The sequence below is a fragment of the Myotis lucifugus genome, unplaced genomic scaffold (assembly GCF_000147115.1).
Source record: "Myotis lucifugus unplaced genomic scaffold, Myoluc2.0 scaffold_197, whole genome shotgun sequence".
Taxonomy (NCBI): Eukaryota; Metazoa; Chordata; class Mammalia; order Chiroptera; family Vespertilionidae; genus Myotis; species Myotis lucifugus.
Window position 1 is genome coordinate 1,909,308 of NW_005871245.1, and position 13,319 is coordinate 1,922,626.

Below are 13,319 nucleotides of genomic sequence, written 5' to 3' on the forward strand. Positions count from 1 at the left end.
GGATTTCCTTTCTTAAACCCCGTGTGAACCCCCCGAGCTCCCCGGGGGCGGAGCGCGGGACCGGAGGGGGCGCGGCTCGGCGGCTGCGGGGAGGGGCGAGATGCGGCGAGGTCGGGGGCTGCACCGTGAGCTACAGCTGAGGGCTCGGGGCGGGGACCCGAGAAAAGTGAGGTTTAGGAGGTCTGCAGCGCGGCCAGGCTCGGGCTAGGACTCAGCGGGTCCACGCCGACTCCGGGGTTCAGGGTTGGGACTTAAGCATGTGGAGTCGGCGCGCGCCTGGGGAGCGGGGCTAGCATTGGGCCGGGGCTGGGAGCCGGCCTTTTAGGAATTGGGCTGGAGAACGCCTCCTCGGGACGATCCCGCGCGGAGTTGTGAGGGCGGATCCTGGGAGGTGGAGCGTGGACTCGCCTAGGGGCTCTGCGAGCGGGGCTGGGGTTCAGGGGTCCTCGCAGACTACTTCGGAGGAGTGGGCTAAGGAGCAGAAAGGAGAGCGAGGGACCAACGGACTGGATTCTGGGCAAGGAGCTTAGGTTAAGAGGACCCCTTAACCCCGAGACAATGGGCGGGGCTGGAGGCGGGCAGATCGCTCGTGGGTGGGGCCCGAGGCGGCCTGTCCCTTCCACCAACCCTCACGCCCCGCCTCTGGATACTTATTTGTTTAACCAAGAGCCCTGGCGCCCGCGCTTGCCCTATGTTCGTAAAATCGCAGCCTAAAAAATGTAGGCCGACCCCCCTCGAGGACACAAAGACACGCACAGGGTTATAGACAGACTTAGAGTCACATAGATGTCAATACACAGGTCCTCACAGACCCTGTCACACACAAAGATCCAGTCACAGCCCCCCCCACACACACACGCGCACACACACGCATACACACGCACACACAGGCGCGTGCACACACACACACGCACACATACACCACACACATACACATACAGCACAGTGTTATCTACACACAATGCTGGTACCTTTCAAGAGACTGGATTGCGGACCCAGGGAAGTGGACTGAGTGTTAGCTCAACTCTTGCTTCTCAAATGGCCTAGAACAGGCTCTGGGCTGGTGCCCAGCCTCCTCTCCTCTGTGTAAGAACCAAAAGGACCCTAAAAGCAGGAAACGGAAGCCAGGAGCGAAGTTGGATCCTGCTGGAATCACACAGGAAGGCAGGCTGAGCCAGGATGGAGCCCCAGCCTCCTTCCCCTCCAAGCTGGGTTCCGGGCTCAGGGCCTCCACCTTGTGCTCGCAGACGTGGTGGTGCTGGAGGTGAGCAGCTCCCTGGCACAGCCTTCCCTGTTCTACCATCTTGGGGTACGTGAGAGCTTCAGCATGACCAACAACGTGCTTCTCTGCTCCCAGGAAGACATCCCTGACCTGCAGGCCCTGCGGGTAGGTGGCCAGGTGGCTGGTGGGGGCAGGCACAGGGCGGGGGTAGGGCCTACCCAGAACATCAGTATTTGTCTGTTCCCTACAGGAGGACATTTTTCAGAAGAACTCAGTGAGCAGAATCCACCCCTCACTCCAATGTGCCCTCTGACTTCCATTATAACCTCTGACCCATCACTACCTTTCCTGGCCTCCTCCGTCACCTAATCTCCCTAATACCCCTCAATCTCTGTGTGACTCTGCTCCTGCAGTGTGTCCCTTTCCTGCTATTCCAGTTCCCACTGGCGCTGACCTCTGACCCCCTCACTGCCCCTCCCTAACCTGGTGCTGAACTCTGATCTCTACTGATTCCTGACTCCCTCCCACCAGGATTGTGTTGGCAGCTACACACTGATCCCCTATGTGGTGACAGCCACTGGTCGAGTGCTGTGTGGTGACGTAGGCCTCCTGAGGGGCCTGGCTGATGGGCTAGTCCAGCCCGGGGTGGGCACTGAGGCCCTGCTCACACCCCTGGTGGGCCGGTTTGCCCGCCTGCTGGAGGCCATGCCCACGGACTCTTGGTAAGGGGGACCCAGAGAAGGTGCACCAGGAGGAGGCTGGAGAGGGTACAGTGACCTGGACAGGCCCCACCATCCCCTCTCCCTCCCTCCCTCCCTCTCCTGCTCCGGGCATCAGTGGCTATTTCCGGGAGACCATTCGGCAGGACATCCGGCAGGCCCGGGAGCGGTTCAGCGGGCAGCAGCTGCGGGAGGAGCTGGCTCGCCTGCAGCGGAGACTGGACAGCGTGGAGCTGCTGAGCCCTGACATCATCATGAACCTGCTGCTTTCCTACCGAGATGTGCAGGTGTGCTGAGAGGCAGTCGGGCACAGCATTCGTGTGTCAGGGTGTCAGACAGACCCGAGCTCATCCTGGCTGATGTCTCTGAGCCTGTTTGTAGTGCAAATGATTGAGTCACTGTCTCCCGTGGCAGTTGTGAGGTTGGGGCACGCAATGGGTTCTCCGTGTAAGGGGTGGTGTCTGTACTACCTGCCAGGCCTGAGAGAGAGGATGGGGGGTGGGAAGGTGGGGTGTCAGGGGTGGGAGGGGACCCCCAGCTCAAGGTTTTCCTCAGAGGCTGGGGCCGATGGGACCCACCAGAGGCCATTTAGTCAGTGTGTGCTGTTCCCTCCTGCAGGACTACTCAGCCATCATTGAGCTGGTGGAGACGCTGCAGGCCTTGCCCACCTGTGACGTGGCTGAGCAGCACAACGTCTGCTTCCACTATACATTTGCCCTCAACCGGTGAGTGGCAGAGCGGCGCTCGGTCATAGCCACGTGGGAACATGGGTCCCTGCTCTATGAGGTCATTGCTGTCTGAGATCAGTGCTGTTCAAGGAATTTGCTGACTAGGGTCACGCTGATGTCAGAGGGTCCTGTTGTTCCATTCCTGCTGCCCAGGGTGCGGTGAGGTGGTGCCCTTGGGGAGGTCACAGCTGTCCAAGGTCACCTCTCTTCAGAATCATTGCAGCTAGAAATCACTTCCATTTGGGATCACTTCCTCTAGAAAGGTCAGTGCTGACCAAAGTCACTGCCATTCTGTGTTCATTACTGTCAGGCCCCTGGAAGGGTCCCTGCTGTTCAGCATCTGGGGGTCCCCAGACCGAGTGGGACAGGGCCATCCGGCAAGTCCCCAGCCCATCTTCCCCCTCCCCTAGGAGGAACAGGCCTGGGGACCGGGAGAAGGCATTAGCTGTGCTGCTGCCACTGGTACAGAGGGAGGGCCCTGTGGCCCCCGACCTGTACTGCATGTGTGGCCGTGTCTACAAGGACATGTTCTTCAGCTCTGGCTTTCAGGATGCTGGGCACCGAGAGCAGGCCTATCACTGGTAAGGGGGCACCAGCAAGTGGACAGTGGGCTGCGGGTGGGGCCTGGGCATCAGTCCAGCCTTTCATCCCTCTGCCCAACTCCCAGGTATCGGAAGGCTTTTGATGTGGAGCCCAGCCTTCACTCAGGCATCAATGCTGCCGTGCTCCTCATCGCTGCTGGGCAGCGCTTTGAGGACTCCGAAGAGCTCCGGCTCATTGGTGAGCCCCAGTTCTGCACCCCTGTCCTCCCAACAGGCGCCCAGGGCAGGGAGAGAGAACACTGGGCGGGAGCTAGGACTGTGGTCATCCCCTTCTGGATCTAGTCTGCCTGAATCTACACCTGGGTCCTCCTACCTGTCCTGGGCCCTTGTGAGCCCTTAAGCCCATGACTCTTTGTTCCTAAGCTCACATCTGTGTTCCTTCCACATGCACTTGTTCTCACACCCTCACCTGTGTCTGAGCTCCTCCTCCCACCTGAGATCAGGCCACACCTACATTTTCACCCACATCTGTGCTCCTGCCCACAGGAAGGTTGTGGCCCACACTTGGGCTCTGCCCACAACTGCAACCACACTCACTAGAGCCCATGCCCCTCACTCCCAGGTATGAAGCTGGGCTGCCTGCTGGCCCGAAAAGGCTGTGTGGAGAAGATGCAATATTACTGGGATGTAGGCTTCTACTTGGGAGCTCAGATCCTTGCTAATGACCCTATCCAGGTGGCACTGGCTGCAGAGCAGCTATACAAACTCAATGCCCCCATATGGTAAGTGGCCTCCTCTTCAGTTTTGTGCTCTCAGCTCCTGCATCTATGTCCACTGGCCTGAGCCCTGAGCCAAGGACCTGGTCCCTTCCAAACCAGTGCCCATGACACCTAATGCCCCATTCAGCCCACTCTCCCGGGCAGTGATAGCTGGTGCCTGGCTGAGTTGAAGACAACGCTGTGCCCGCAGGTACCTGGTGTCCATGATGGAAACCTTCCTGCTGTACCAGCACTTCAGACCCACGCCGGAGCCCCTGGGAGGACCCCCACGCCGTGCCCACTTCTGGCTCCACTTCTTACTACAGTCCTGCCAGCTGCTCAAAGCAGACAGTCCCCAAGGGGACCAGTGCTTGGTGAGGCCTGTGGGGTCAGGGGACCTGCGGGAGGGGTTGGACCCTTCTGACCTACCCCCGCCCCCCGCCCCACACACACCCTTGTCCCCTGCAGGTTCTTGTCCTGGAGATGAACCAAGTGCTGCTGCCTGCGAAACTGGAGGTTCAGGGCGTGAACCCCGTGAGCGCAGTGACCCTGAGCCTGCTGGAGCCTGAGACCCAGGTGAAGCCACCACTGAGGCCCCCTACTCACCACTAAGCGTATCTTCTCCTGAGCCTTTCTTCCATGCCCAGGCCCCTCTGACTCCCTTTCTTCTCACAGGACCTTCCCTCCAGCTGGACCTTCTCGCTCCCCTCCATCAGCGGTGTCAGGTGAGGGCAGGGCCTGGGGGCCTGGGGCAGTCAGGTGTGGCGCGCTGCTAGCCGGCCTGGCGCTCAACTGTGCCCTTCATCCCTTCCCAGCGCCTCCAAGCGGGACGAGCGCTGCTGCTTCCTCTACGCGCTTCCCCCGGCTCAGGACGTCCAGCTGTGCTTCCCCAGCGCAGGGCACTGCCAGTGGTGCGCAGCCTCTCGGGTCGGGTCGGGTCGGGGCGCTCTGAGGGCTGGGATGTCCGGGGGAGTGAGGGAAAGGAAGGGATGTGTCCCCTAGGTGCTCTCGGCACAGGAGGGGACACTTTGCGCCCAAGGTACCCCTCCGGCCAGTCTGACCTCCCGCCCTCAGGTTCTGCGGCCTGATCCAGTCCTTGGTGACGAATCCGGATCCCAGGGCGCCCGTGGAGGAGGCAGAGGGTGTGTGGGAGGTGCTGGAGGTGAGGAAGGGGGCCTGGAAGCTCGGGGAGGGGGAAGGGCTGAGGGCCCTGCTGAACCCCCATCTCACCCGCCCCGCAGTTCGATTACGAGTACACGGAGACCGGGGAGAGGCTGGTGCTGGGCAAGGGCACGTACGGGGTCGTGTACGCGGGCCGCGACCGGCACACGCGGGTACGCATCGCCATCAAGGAGATCCCAGAGCGGGACAGCAGGTGTGCGCTGGGCGTGCGAGCCAGGGTGGGGCCAGGAACTGATAGGGTCATGGGGGCGGGGCAGTAAGGGGGGCGCTGATGCCCTATTGGTCGGGTGCAAGTGGGCGGGCTCTTGGACGAAAGAGTTCGAGCCCAATGGGCCTGCAGTCAGAAAGGCAGGGACCAGGAAGGTCGGGACCTGGTCTGGAGGGGCCTGCGGGCTGAGTGATTAGGTGGGAAAGTCGGGGAGGGGGTTGTGGGCGGGGCAGATCATGGGGGCGTGGCCTGGCTGGTGCTGGAGTTGTCTGGGCATCTCTGTCCAAATCGGGCCTGTTCCTCTCTCCCTACCTGCTCCCAGGTTCTCTCAGCCCCTACATGAAGAGATCGCTCTGCACAAACGCCTGCGCCACAAGAACATCGTGCGCTATCTGGGCTCAGCCAGCGAGGGCGGCTACCTCAAGATCTTCATGGAGGAAGTGCCTGGAGGTACCTGTCCTCCTGAGATGGGAATGGAAGTGGGGGTGTGGGGCGTGGGGATGGAGCCAGACAGGGGTGGAGAACCCTTAGGGGACATGAACCAGAGCGTGTGTGTGTGGGTGGTGTAGCCCACAATTAGCTGATGCTGTGCAGTTGGGTGATGGAGTCTGGGCCACGGTATGGGTGTGTCTGGGCAGAGAGCTGTGGGCTGGAGAGAGAGGGTGGCAATGATGACCTTGAACTGCACCTGCCCAGGCAGCCTGTCCTCCTTGCTGCGGTCAGTGTGGGGACCCCTGCAGGACAACGAGAGCACCATCAGTTTCTACACCCGCCAGATCCTGCAGGGACTCAGCTACCTGCATGACAACCGCATTGTGCATCGTGACATCAAGGTAAGCCCTGTAGCTGGCTCACCTTGGCTTGCTGGTGGGCGAGGGGGCCGGGGGTGGGGGGTGGGGGGAGGGAAGAGATATGACCCCAGACAGAGGCTGGCAGTTTAGACTTAGCTGGCAGATCCTTTGCAAAGGGTGGGATATTCATCAAGAAGGTGCCCTAGAGAAGGAGACCAGATCTGAAGCCAAACCAGGTGTCAGCTCCCAGAGGGGCATAGTGGGATGGGAGGGGGAGGAGGCTGATAGAGGTAGGGTCAGATTGTGATTCCCAGGAGATGGGATCCTGGGATAGGGTCCACTTCTGGTGTCAGCACCCCAGCTTAATGTCCACTGAGCGAAGTGTCCACTCTCCTCAGGGGGACAATGTGCTGATCAACACTTTCAGTGGGCTTCTCAAGATTTCCGACTTTGGCACCTCCAAGCGGCTGGCAGGCATCACCCCTTGCACTGAGACCTTCACAGGTAACAGGTGTGGGGTGGTGAGTGGAGATGCTGACCTGGAGCAGGACTCTTGGGGCCTTCCCGGGAAGGTGCTTCTCCTGGGCATGGAGTAGAGTTCATGGGGGATAGCACCCAGGGCAGGCGATTGAGCCAGGGCTGAGGTGATGGAATCTAGAACTGGAGCTTGGATAGCTGAGGACATTGAGTTTAGTGCCTGAAATGGAACCCAGAAGTGTTGCTGCGGACCAAAGTTGGTAAATTCAGAGTGGCTGATGGAGTCCAGGTTATAGGATGGAACCTACTGCAAGTGATGGAATCCATGGATGGGATGGACCCTAAGATGAGTGAGGAAGCTCAGGTAGATGTTTGACGACCAGGATAGGTGATGGGAACTGTTTTGTATGACAGAGTTCAGGGTGGGTACAGGCGGCCAAAAGAGGAGAGAGCCCCTGTCGCTCCATAGCGATAAAGCCTAGGTGAGCATTATTACTACTGCTCCTGTCCTAGGGACCCTACAGTACATGGCCCCAGAAATCATTGACCAGGGCCCACGCGGGTACGGGAAAGCGGCTGACATCTGGTCGCTGGGCTGCACTGTCATCGAGATGGCCACAGGTCACCCACCCTTTCACGAGCTCGGGAGCCCACAGGCTGCCATGTTTCAGGTGAGACCCCTCAGGCCCTGGCTCAGCAGGTGGGGTGGGGACAGGCAGTGCCTTGCACGTCTCTAAACTTAATTCTTGTTTTCCCTCCCGGCCCCCTCCCAGGTGGGCATGTACAAGGTACATCCGCCAATGCCCAGTTCTCTGTCAGCCGAGGCCCAAGCCTTCCTCCTGCGAACGTTTGAGCCAGACCCCCGTCTTCGTGCCAGTGCTCAAGCACTGCTGGGGGACCCCTTCCTGCAGCCTGGGAAGAGGAGCCGAAGCCCGGGCTCGCCTCAGCATGCTCCCCGGCCCCCAGGTACTGCGTGGGTGGAGAGGGGTGCACACTGGAGTGAGGGCAGAGAGCTGTGGAGCTGAGGGCTGACGCGGGGCCCAGGCTGACAGCCTTGTCCCTCCCTCAGATGCCCCTTCAGCCAGCCCTCTTCCTTCAGCTGACTCCACCACCCAGTCCCAGACATTCCCACGCCCTCAGGCACCCTCTCAACACCCGCCTAGTCCCCCGAAGCGCTGCCTCAGCTACGGGGACACCAGCCAGCTCCGGTGAGAGCCCAGGGTCCTGGGGCGGGTTCACTTTATCTGGTTTTGTCCTGTTACTCCCTCCAGAATAAGCCCTCTCTACGGACCTGGGCACCTGACCACTTGTAAGGATGGCGCTTGGGTGCCTACCTCCCAATTGCTCTTACTTGTATTTCGTTAGGGTGCCTCCTCCGTGCCAGGTCTCTCTCTTATCCCTGTGAGAGCGGCCTGAAAGTCAAAGCCAGCGCCGGGATCCAAACCCTGGGGCGGAGGTAGCTGGTCGGTATTGCCGCCCGCCCTCCATTGGCCGCTCCCCATTGCACCCAGGGTGCCCGAGGAGCCCGGAGCCGAAGATTCAGCGTCCCCGGAGGAGAGTTCAGGGCTGAGCCTGCTGCATCAAGAGAGCAAGCGCCGGGCCATGCTGGCCGAGGTGCTGAAGCAGGAGCTGCCCACGCTGGCGGAGAATCTGTGGCTGGAGCAGGACCAGGTGGGCGGCCCGCCCCCACGCCCCCTGGTGGCAGAGCACCGGCAGGACTCCGGCTAGTGGCCTTCCCCAACCCCAGCCCCTTACCAGCATCTCTCTTGGCTCAAATGGAAATACCTTCCTTCTCAGGAACCCCGTCTGGGCAGGAATCTTGTGGAACAGCTACTGCACTGCCTCGGGGCGCACATCCACACGCCCAACCGCCGGCAGCTGGCCCAGGAGCTGCGGGCCCTGCAAGGGCAGCTGCGGGCCCAGGGCCTTGAGCCTGCACTTCTGCACAGACCACTCTTTGCCTTCCCCGATGCGGTGAGTGTTCTCACAGTTAGGGCTGCCCAAGAACAGCTCATGAACTCCCTGTGCAAGGTCTTGCTGTTGAAAGATTCCATGTCTTCTCTGTGACGACAGAGCCACCAGGGAAGGGACATCTGCGCAGTCCTAGCTTCCCAGCCCCTCCCTTGACTCCAAGTCGGTCCACCCCACTTGCTTCGGGCAGACTTTCTAGGCCTTTCCGACTCCAGCCCCACCTCTTTGAGGCTTAGCAGTCTCAGCGGCGCCATCCTCCCTCCCAGGTGAAGCAGATTCTCCGCAGGCGCCAGATCCGCCCACACTGGATGTTCGTGCTGGACTCGCTGCTCAGCCGTGCTGTACGGGGAGCCCTAGCCGTGCTGAGCCCAGGTAGGCCGGGAGCAGAGATGGCCTGCCTGTGGGTGAGGGCGTGGCCCTTGGAGGCGTGGGGAACACAAATGGAGCTGGCAGGGGGTGTGGTCACCAGGCCTGACCCAGGCCAGGAAGGAGTGGGTGGGGGAGTGACCAGACAGACATCTCCCGGACTGACACCACCCGGCCAGTGCACAGAGCTCCCCACGCCCTCTGCCCGTGTCCGAGGGTCCCAAATGCCCGGCCTAAGCTCACCTCACTCTGACCCGCAGGAGTGGAGAAGGATGCAGTCCCACAGAGGTCAGAGGAGTCCAGTAAAGAGGAGCCCCAGCCCAAGCAGCAGGACACCCCAGTCCAGCCAAGCCTGCTCCCAGGGGAACGCGAGCAGAGCCTCCCACCTCTGATGGTGCAGCTGGGCCTCTTGCGAGCAGAGACTGATCGGTAAGCCCCCTGGGACCCATCCCTAGCCTCTGTGTGAGCGTCACCCCCACTCTCCCCTCCCTTCTACTGGCCTTCTGCCATCCAACAGGCTCCGAGATGTCCTGGCTGAGAAGGAGTGGGAGTGCCGGGCTCTGATGCAACAAGCTCTACAGCGGGTGGACAAGGAGGCCAGGACCTGCTCCCTGGCCTCAGGGCCCCCAGGTGAGCGGAGGACACTGATGGTGGTGGGAGACAGCTTCTGGCAGGAGGCACCCCTGGGTTCACCTGATTTCTCCTTGACAGCTGCTCGAACAGTGGACCAGGGCCTGGTGCAGTGGCTACAGGAACTGGACGTGGATTCAGGCACCATCCAGAGGGTGAGGGAGAGAGTGCTGGCTACCATGACCTCTACCAACCAAAACTCCACCTCTGCCCCTCTTTCAGCTCTTCTCACGTTTTCCCCTCTGATACAGAGAATCTCAAATTAGAGGGCACAGTTAGGATTCCGCTCCCCATTGTAAAGATGAAAAAACTGAGGGCCAGAAAGGGGTGGGATCTGCCCTAGCATGCCGGTAGTAAACAGAACTAGGCTCTGATCCTCTGGACACACCTTTCTCTAATTTTAATCTCTCCCTGTTTCTGTGTGGGCATCTTTGTCCACAACCAGCTGCTGAACCACAGCTTCACCCTCCATGCCCTACTGACCTGCGCCACTAAAGATGACCTCACCTACACCCGCATCAGGTATGTCCTGTGCCCTCCAGGATGACCCATGCACATCCTGACCCCCAGCTACAGGCTTGTCTGGTTTCCTCTCTGGAAACCACAGGGACACTAGGCTCCCTTGGGGACAGAGGGGGCATTAGGCCGACAGTGGGTACCAGAGAGCCCAGGGTCTTCTGGCTGAGCCACAGGGAATTTGCTACCCCCAGGGGAGGGATGGCATGCCGTATCTGGAGAGCCATCCTGGCACAGCGAGCAGGATCCACGGCTGTTACCCCTGGCCCCCAGGAGGCTGAATGAGGGCACCAGAGGCAAGAGGCTAGACCCGAGGACGGGTGACTGGAGAAGACGCCAGCAAGTTCTGACCCGGGGGCAACTGGAAGGGACCAGGTGGTGGTAGGGGCCGTCCAACCACAGAGATGCCCAAGTTCACTGAGTACCACCGGACAAAGACTATTAAACAGAACACTTTTGTACCTTTGGGCTTTGGCAACTTCTGAGGTATGCGGGGGTCTTGGGGCCAGCTCTCTAAGGTCTTTATGTCTGAATCTAAAGTGCCTTCACCTGGCCCCCTGCACTCCCCTCTCTCATTCCTGCCATCACCCCATCCCCCTAACCCCAAGCAGACATCAGCCCCTCGTTGCCCTTAGAATAGACTTTATTGACTTCCACTAAGGGCAGGCCCTGAGATGGGGGTCCGGAGAGAGGTTTGCCAAGGCTTGTCAGGCACCTATGTCCTGGGGGCCAGGTTGGTTCGGAGGGGCAGAAGGCCATCCACCCACTCGCATGGTCGCTCCAGGAGTGTCTGCCACAGCTGCTTCTCCTCAGGGGTGGAGTCCATCCAGGGCACCTGGAGCCCGTAGCTGCTGCCTGGGCAAGGGTGGAGGTCATGGTCACGTTAGCCACCCCAGGTCCCAGGAATACCTGCCCGGTCCCAGATTACGCACTGACACCAGAGTTCACAAAAGGGAAATGCCCAAGGCCACTCAGGAAGCCCCTGCCTCCCAGCAGTGGTTGCCCCCGAGAGTCCTGCCCACTTACCGGTGCCCAGGCTGAGGCGTACGGCCCCCAGCTGGCGGCTGGCCAGGGCCCCATGGTCCCAGAGAGAGAGCTCAGCACAGGCCTGGCGCAGGTCAGCAGGCCGGAAGCCGTCATAAACCATGGTGTGGTTGAACACGGGGCTGAGGCTCCTTCGCACCACCCTTGTCCGCTGGCGGCTGGCCCGGCTGTCATCAGGCAGCACCGAGCTGTGGGGGGGGGGGGGGGGTCTGGCATCAAGCGGTCACCCCTTTACGCTCCCCAGAACCAGCCTAGACTCCCTCGCAATGTCCACGTCCTCTGGCTCCTGCCTGAGAACTGGCCTCCAATCCTCGATGCCCTAGGACTTTTGCACCAGCCTCCTCCCAGGTCTCCTGTGAGTAATGGCTCTGAAGTGGCAGTTTGCTACTCCCCGACTCAAAGACCTCCATGACTCCCTGCTGTCCCTCAGAGTAATTTCCAAACTTCTGAAAGCCGTGGGCCCTTTCTGCAAGATAAAATATTGCTCAGAAGTACAAAACCTAAGAGAAAAACAATGCCCGGTTGAATCAGGGCTGGGATCTCAGAACCTGTTCGGCCTACCTCCATTCGCTCTCTGAGGGTGGGACAGAACCTGGACCACCAGAGCTACCCGGACCTTACTTTGAAAACCACAGAACTGCAGGCCCCACAGCCTGGCCTTGCAGGATCTCCATGGAAGGGCCCCTGGACCCCCCCAGGTCTCAGCCTCAGCTCTCCAACAAGTTCTATAGGTGCCAGCCACTGAAATGCAGTCCTTAGAGGTGTCCTCAACTCTCCGGCCTCAAGCTGCCCCCTTCACCCTGCTCAGAAGTCAAAGCCCAGACTAGGGGATCAAGGGTGGGCGATGAGAAGGGGGTGGGGAGTGCCACTTCAGGCAAAAGGAAAGGTGGGGAGCTCCCAGTGCCATCACCATTGTATGTAAGAATCCAGGGATCCCGAACGAAGAGGCACCAGGTCCTGAGCTCCCTTCACCCAGAAGTGCAGCTCCCCGCTCGGGGGCAGTCCTGCGCCTGCGGAAAGGCCGGCTCAGGCTTCGGCCCATGGACAGAGCCCTCCCCCTTGTCGGACAGGAGTCCCCACCGCCCAGGGGCCGGGCCAGGTTGGTCTCTCCTGGGCGCCACTCACCCTCAGAGCCGGCGGGGACGTATTTGAGGGACAGAGAGAGCCTCCCGCGGCTGGGAAGGTCGTCAGGAGAGGGCGAAACCTGCGAGAGGGGGCTGGTCAGGGAGCAGGGACAGGACCCAAGGCAAAGAGGCCACAAGGGACGGGGTGGAGCCTCCGGACACCGGACACCGGACACCGGGGCGCGGTGAGCAGGGCAGGCAGGCAGAGCCTCGAGGGAAACCAGCGAAGGTGGAGTCTGCGGGGTTGGGGAAGGCTCGGCGGGTGAAAACGGGATCTGTGCCCTGGGTCCCTCTGTACCGACCAGTGGCCTCACCCGGGGCTGCAGGGGGAGCCAGATGGCCTCGGAGTCCCAGTCCCACGTGTCCAGGGGCACTTCGACTTCGCCCAGAAAGATGTTGCGACCCAGGCTTTCACGGTGCCACACGGACAGGCTCAGCACGCGGCGGGCGAGCTCGGCCTGCGGGACCGAGTACTGGGGACAGGCGGTGCCTTTAATGCGGGGCTGGTCCTGCCGCGTTCCCCGCAGGATGGAAAACGGGGGACCCCCGAGGGGAGGGCATTCGCGGGGGTCTGAACTGACGCTGCGCCCACCACTCTGGGCTCCCTGCCCTTCCGCCCGCGGAATGCAGGACGGAGGGACAGGCAATGACCACATGTGGCCGCCCCTGCCCCCTGAGCCCTCGGGCAGGGAGCCTGGTTGCTGAATGGGGGGCCGCCCCCGGCAGCCTTACCCGCAGAGTCTCGTTGAAGACCGGGTTCAGATTCCGCTTCTTCACGGCCGTCTTGCGCTTGCTCTGCTTGTCCGGGAGGAGGTAGCTTTTGACGTAGCTGAGGCGGGGGAGGGGGGTGAGGACCAGAGATAAGGGGGCAGGTTCCTCCCAGCACCTCCTCCCCGGCCTGGGGGCTTCCCCAGCCACACACTCACACTCACACTCACACACACTCACACACACTCTCTCTCTCACACACACACACTCACACACACTCACACACACTCACACACACACACTCACACACACACTCACACACACTCACACACT

At 61.0% G+C, this 13,319-nt stretch overlaps 2 protein-coding genes across 4 annotated transcripts in view; one reads left to right on the forward strand and one right to left on the reverse strand.

The window, feature by feature from the left end:
• The first annotated feature begins 174 nt into the window (after nucleotides 1-174).
• MAP3K6 (mitogen-activated protein kinase kinase kinase 6) lies at nucleotides 175-10,576 on the forward strand. 3 transcript variants are annotated; one of them, XM_023760982.1, is made up of 28 exons: nucleotides 176-1,387; nucleotides 1,473-1,496; nucleotides 1,754-1,944; nucleotides 2,060-2,228; nucleotides 2,560-2,666; nucleotides 3,080-3,250; nucleotides 3,337-3,449; nucleotides 3,834-3,993; nucleotides 4,181-4,343; nucleotides 4,438-4,545; nucleotides 4,645-4,694; nucleotides 4,785-4,880; nucleotides 5,044-5,131; nucleotides 5,211-5,344; nucleotides 5,682-5,809; nucleotides 6,056-6,192; nucleotides 6,549-6,654; nucleotides 7,141-7,298; nucleotides 7,401-7,593; nucleotides 7,697-7,835; nucleotides 8,139-8,298; nucleotides 8,425-8,601; nucleotides 8,865-8,970; nucleotides 9,225-9,393; nucleotides 9,482-9,594; nucleotides 9,676-9,749; nucleotides 10,040-10,116; nucleotides 10,305-10,576. In XM_023760982.1, the coding sequence occupies exons 1-28, from the start codon at nucleotides 1,328-1,330 to the stop codon at nucleotides 10,393-10,395; spliced, it is 3,462 nt and encodes a 1,153-aa protein (XP_023616750.1). In that variant the 5' UTR covers nucleotides 176-1,327; the 3' UTR covers nucleotides 10,396-10,576. The 3 variants fall into 3 exon arrangements, with proteins under 3 accessions (XP_023616752.1, XP_023616750.1, XP_023616751.1); XM_023760984.1 differs by lacking the exon at nucleotides 5,044-5,131 and having other exon boundaries at nucleotides 175-1,387; nucleotides 5,211-5,303; XM_023760983.1 differs by lacking the exon at nucleotides 1,473-1,496.
• A 159-nt stretch (nucleotides 10,577-10,735) lies between these two features.
• SYTL1 (synaptotagmin like 1) overlaps nucleotides 10,736-13,319 on the reverse strand; it is an 8,722-nt gene continuing 6,138 nt past the window's right edge. Inside the window, 6 exon segments of the mRNA XM_023760985.1 lie at nucleotides 10,736-10,965; nucleotides 11,137-11,342; nucleotides 12,065-12,164; nucleotides 12,280-12,358; nucleotides 12,593-12,751; nucleotides 13,011-13,154. Coding sequence (XP_023616753.1) covers nucleotides 10,826-10,965; nucleotides 11,137-11,342; nucleotides 12,065-12,164; nucleotides 12,280-12,358; nucleotides 12,593-12,751; nucleotides 13,011-13,154 — 828 coding nt within the window. The 3' untranslated portion in view covers nucleotides 10,736-10,825.